At 33.2% G+C, this 5,571-nt stretch overlaps 1 protein-coding gene across 1 annotated transcript in view; it reads right to left on the minus strand.

Annotated features, from left to right (window-relative positions):
• Nucleotides 1–705: 705 nt before the first annotated feature.
• Nucleotides 706–5,571, minus strand: part of LOC111412627 (squalene synthase-like) — a 15,904-nt gene continuing 11,038 nt past the window's right edge. Inside the window, exon 11 of the mRNA XM_023043559.1 lies at nt 706–815. Coding sequence (XP_022899327.1) covers nt 706–815 — 110 coding nt within the window. The remainder of the gene's footprint in view (nt 816–5,571) is intronic.

Genomic DNA, 5,571 nt, shown 5'->3' on the forward strand with positions numbered 1-5,571 from the left:
TAGACGAATCGTTTTCATCACCATTTTGACCACTTCCTTGGGAACCTGTTGTTCCCAACTATTTAAAACTATTCATTCGTTCCACTTTATTAGGAGTGGCTGGCATGGCCACCAGTTGTCAAATAAAGCGGCATTCCACGATCCTCTAGGGGACTTCGTTCTATGCCACGCAGATCCTGAGTTTTCTTCTCTACCACCTTCATAGGATTTTCCAATGCTTTAAGAATGTATCTCATTAGAGGCCTCCTCGTAGACTTGGGATTAAAGCAAGAACTAGCAACAATTTTCATTGCCCACACGTCCTCGAGAAGATCCTCTTCTATAGTTGATGATGGGTCAACAATGTTTGTAATGAGTTCCGGTCATATATATTGGTGTATGGAAGGGATGCTTCCAACCAATCCTTTGTGGTGGCATCAGTCATTGAACGCATACCCAGTTTGCCTATAACAAGCTCAAGTAATATTTTTTTCGAATCAATAGACATCACAAGCACATGTTGCATTAGGTTAGGGATGGCAATCGAGCTCGTCGAATTGGGCCGCCCGTGGCTTGGCTCGACTCGAGACCGGGTCGAGCCCCATTTTGGGATACCGGGCAAAGCCCGAGTCGGCCTGTGTGGCCCATTCAAGCCAAAGCACACCGCGCAGTGGTCGAGGCATTGTAGCCAAAGCGGAATGCAACGTGTCCGAAGCCCACTCAAGATCATAAGTCCGAAGCACAGTGGACCGAGGTGGTAGCCTCCGAAGCCCATGACGTCAAGGCCGAAGCCTTCGAAACACCTTCCACTATCACTGTTTCCAAGAGATTCGCTTCTACACAAATATCTTATTCAAATGACTGATAGGATATTTGTCATAGATTGTAAGTGTCAAGTCTTGTCAACAAAATGGCAGCTCTGCATGGATAATAAATGAGCAAGCTAGAAAGTCAAAAATGATACCTAGAATTGGACGTATGAAATAAGGAGATGAGGCCATATGTATCCACATCTAAGGGTCACTATTTCACTTGTATCACTATAAATACTCTCCCATGCAAGGTAATGGAACATTGAATACATAATAACACTCCACTTTATTCTCTCTTGCAAGACAATTGAGTTTATATTACATTGATTCATTGCGATTAGTAATTATTGTACAATTGTTTCATAAACATATCGTTGGATTCCAAACATGTTTGTCTCGCGTTAAGTAACTGCTCCCAAGCCTCGTCTTTTGGAGAGTTCTTGACCATTGGTTATTCCTAGTGTGTTGGAATCAGCTTACGTGTACGCCAATGGGGTCGACGTCTATTGTCCAAGTGGCCCTAATTGAAAATGAGGTCAACACTTGCTTCAATCAAATTTGATTTTCTACGTTTCTGTTACTATTTCAATAAAGTTTTCTTCGTTTTCTCTATTATAGTACATGCATAAACATAAAGGAAATTGTCATTTTTGGAGGGTTTTTAGTCCTTTTATAGTTGAAAAGTGAATTGTCAAAAGTGAGAAACATCATAATATGAGATGGGAATTAACTAGGATGCATTGTATCCATTCATAAGGTATAGAAACTTTTCAAATGACAACCACTTCCAAACCAACAATATGAGCATTTTCTACTTATGCATAACAACGTAGTATTTAAAAATTAATTAAATTTGTACACAACGATGTAGAAATAATATATCGCAGTAAAATACCCTTGTTATAAACACGAAATTAAAATTTATTTTAAATTGTTGTATGAGATAATCATGAAATCAAGATATGAATTGTTGAGCTGAAATAATTCTAACTTGCCGTAATTTTCAACACAAATGTCACTTAGTTTTGGCACCTAACAACTGCATTTATACGTCTTTCATTCCATTAGGAATGAAATGCAAAAATAGGAAAATTACACTCGAAAGTAACATAAAGGACTACAAAGGAAATCCCCCCACTTATTAAGAATCAAATAGAGTCTCATAAAAGTTACACTGAAGTACCTATTCTTAAAATGTTTAGAATAATTATGGCCCAGTTTTATAGGACTTAAATCTAGATTTTAATTTAAGTCAAAGTCAATAATTAATATTAATCATATATTTCATGAGACATACAACTTTTCAACTATATTTCATCAACTTTTATTAAAATTTAATAAAAATGTGATTTTAATCTCCCACCAAACAAGAGCTATATTTTTCACTTATCCCAAATCGCATGTCGACCTAGATTTCTACAATCATTAAAGGAGCCTGAGGTTTCGGGGTGGTGCAAAAACAATAGAAGCGTGGGATCTCTATCTTACACTTCTTCTCAATTTTAATGAAAAATCCATAGTAGTAAGTGAATGTAACTCTTACATTAAAGATAAACCACGATAAATCTATGTATACGTATGTCGGCTTTGCTATTTTTGTTCATCCATTATTCATCTCGGGTTTGGGGTTACGCTTAATCATAACGCCCAAAAGCATCATCAATACAATGGTCTCACGCATAACTATTGAATTCGTACGAGTTGACGACCATTAGTTTTATCATCACCAGCCCACACAATGGCATATATGCATGTAAATTATACATACTTTTCAAAATTTCAATTTGAAGAAAGTTTTGTGTAAAAGATGCAGTGGAGAAAATGTTGATCAAGAAATTTCTCCATTTTTTAATATATTTCATTTGGATGGCTATTTTGCTCAAATCCAAAACGTCATATGTTGGATATGTTCATTCACAAGCAAAAAATAAAAAATAAAAAGGGAAGTTAATGATGAATGTTAAATTGCACACAAGTGGAAGTGCATAAGCTATTTTTTGCCATAAGGCCCAGTCTTGGACGAGTTGGAAGAGAAATTCTTAATGACGTCAATGTGAACGATGCATTTTAAAAGAAACCTCAAACCTTCATAGGACTCGTGTCATTAAGTTCGAGCGAGTTCTTGCCATCTTAACTACCTTTTAATGGCCATGTTCGGTATTTATTTAAATCAGATTTTAATTTAAGTCAAAGTCAAACAATCAATTTTAACCACATATTTCATGGTTCTCATAACTTTTTTCAATTTTTTTTATCAAAATCTACTAAAAATCTAATTTTAATTCCCACCAAACAGGGACAATATTTTCGAGCTACACTTTTTACTACGTATCTTTTAAATCTAAAATCGTTAAATGGTGAGTTCAAAACAAGAAGTTAAAGAGCACTACCAGAATACAACTTAATAATCAATTTGAGTGGTTTAGCTCGTATAATTAAATATGAAAACATGACAAAATTTGAAGGCATATAAAGTGAACCTCTAAATATTTTTCATGATAAAACAATTAAATTCAAAAAATAGCCGTGAAGGCCACGCCCCCACAATTAAAGCATACAAATACAAGGCCTGACTCTTAGGATTGTAAATCTTTCTGGCCAATCATTTTAGTCTGCAGCACAATTTTTTATTTTAAGGATCCTCAAAAGAGTTAATAGCATAGCAGACTTAATGCCCAAATACGTTGGCTTTCATGATTGTTTAAAACTAATATTCGAATTTTGGATTCCAATGAGAAACGGAGAAAATTTATAAACTCATGATCACCAAAGATTTTAATTCTGATTTTCTATGATCCGTCAATGAAGGAGGAGAGTTCCTTTTATAGGGAAAGAGTCCCCTAACTTACACAATCACATAGATTAGTACATAATTAGACAAAACATAAGACTCGAGTACAATTATTGCAAATCAAAATGCACTTCAGGTACTCTAGCCCACAAATAACGATCAGATCTGGTTAAAAGTTGTGTGTCCACTAGTGTAATGATTGTACTCGGGTCATGTATGTTTTTAAAGTTGTTTGTTCGTTTGTCTAATTATTGTACTAGTCCATATGATTGTGTCATTTAGGAGACTCTTTTCCTATAAAAGGAGCTCTCTTCCTTCATTGAGGGATCATTGAAAATCATAAGTAAAATCTTAAGTTCCTTATGATAATGAGTTTCTATAATTTCTCTGTTTCTTATTGGGATTCATAATTCTAATATTAGTTTTAAACAGTCATGATAGCCAACAAATTTGAGCCAAAAAAAATTAGTGTATAATATAGCTTTAAATATTTCTTTTCAAGTTTACAAATAATTTATAACTATGATATAATTATAATATAGTTAATTTATACTATTAACAATGTATAATTAAATAAATATTTAAAATAAAAAAATTTTAAATGAGCCACAAATGAGATTTCGGAGCTTTTCGTCCTTGCCATGACCCGATTAAGCGAAGATGGGACAAGCACGAGGACGAGGTGGGGATTCGATCCACGTCTCCTTTGAGTTAATTGTTCCAATGTTCACTAAACTTAAGTCCATATTTTTTATTGGCCATTGAACTTTAAAATGTCAAGTTTTGACTACTGAACTTTGAAAAATGTCGAGTTTTGGTCACTGAACTTAGGTCCATGTCTTTGATTGGCCACTAAACTTTAAAATGTCAAGTTTTGGCCACTGAATTTTGAAAAATGTTGAGTTTTGATCACTGAACCTAGGTCCATATCTTCGATTGCTCACTGAAATTTAAAATGTCGAGTTTTGGCCACTGAACTTTGGAATATACCGTACATTATTCATTAGCATAATTGTTGAACTCTGAAAAATATCGAGTTTAGAGTGAATAATGTACAACATTTTTCAAAGTTCAGTGAGTAATGTATAATATTTTTCAAAGTTCAGTGAGTAATGTATAACATTTTTCAAAGTTCGGTGGCCAAAACTCGATATTTTAAATTTCAGTGAGCAATCAAAGACATGAACTTAAATTCAATGACCAAAACTCGACACTTTAAAGTTCAGTGGCCAATCAAAGATATGGACCTGAGTTCAATAACCAAAACTCGACATTTTAAATATCAGTGGGCAATTAAAGACATGGACGTAAGTTTAGTGACTATTGAAACAATTAACTCGTCTCCTTCCGACACCCATTAATCTAGTTCACTAAGTGCAGAGCTAAAGAGGCACCAATACCACGTTGCATAACATCATAAGACTATAAATCTAGTAATTATATTCAAAACATATCTTTACTCGTTTTTGCGCATACGTTCTCAACCTTTTTCACACTTTTATTATTAACATTCTATTAATTAGCGCATCTTATCTTTAATGACATTTTTCACCCAAAAAACACGTCAGGGAGGCATAAAAACTTATTGACTCGTATTTAAAATAAGAAATATATATATCTACAATATATTAAAAGTGTGGATTGAGGAGAAACTCTTGATTACCAATTGTATCCTTACATATTTAGTTTTAAGTCCAATATACCCTCATTTATCCTAATGTCTTTACTTTTCCATTTTACTCTTATACTTTTATGTTTATGGTCAATCTACCAGTAAAATTAAATTTATTTCAACTAAATTCAATTATTATTAAAATTAAAATTATTTATCTTTGAAATTAAGTCAATTAATTTCCACTAAACACTATTATTACTAATTATTAGTATATGATTAATAAAAACTTACATAAAAACAAAATAAAAATTATAACAATACCACATATATAATTAACATGAAATGGCATAGACTATTAAATAAATTAATATTAA

The sequence above is a fragment of the Olea europaea genome, chromosome 16, assembly GCF_002742605.1.
Source record: "Olea europaea var. sylvestris chromosome 16, O_europaea_v1, whole genome shotgun sequence".
Classification (NCBI taxonomy): Eukaryota; Viridiplantae; Streptophyta; class Magnoliopsida; order Lamiales; family Oleaceae; genus Olea; species Olea europaea.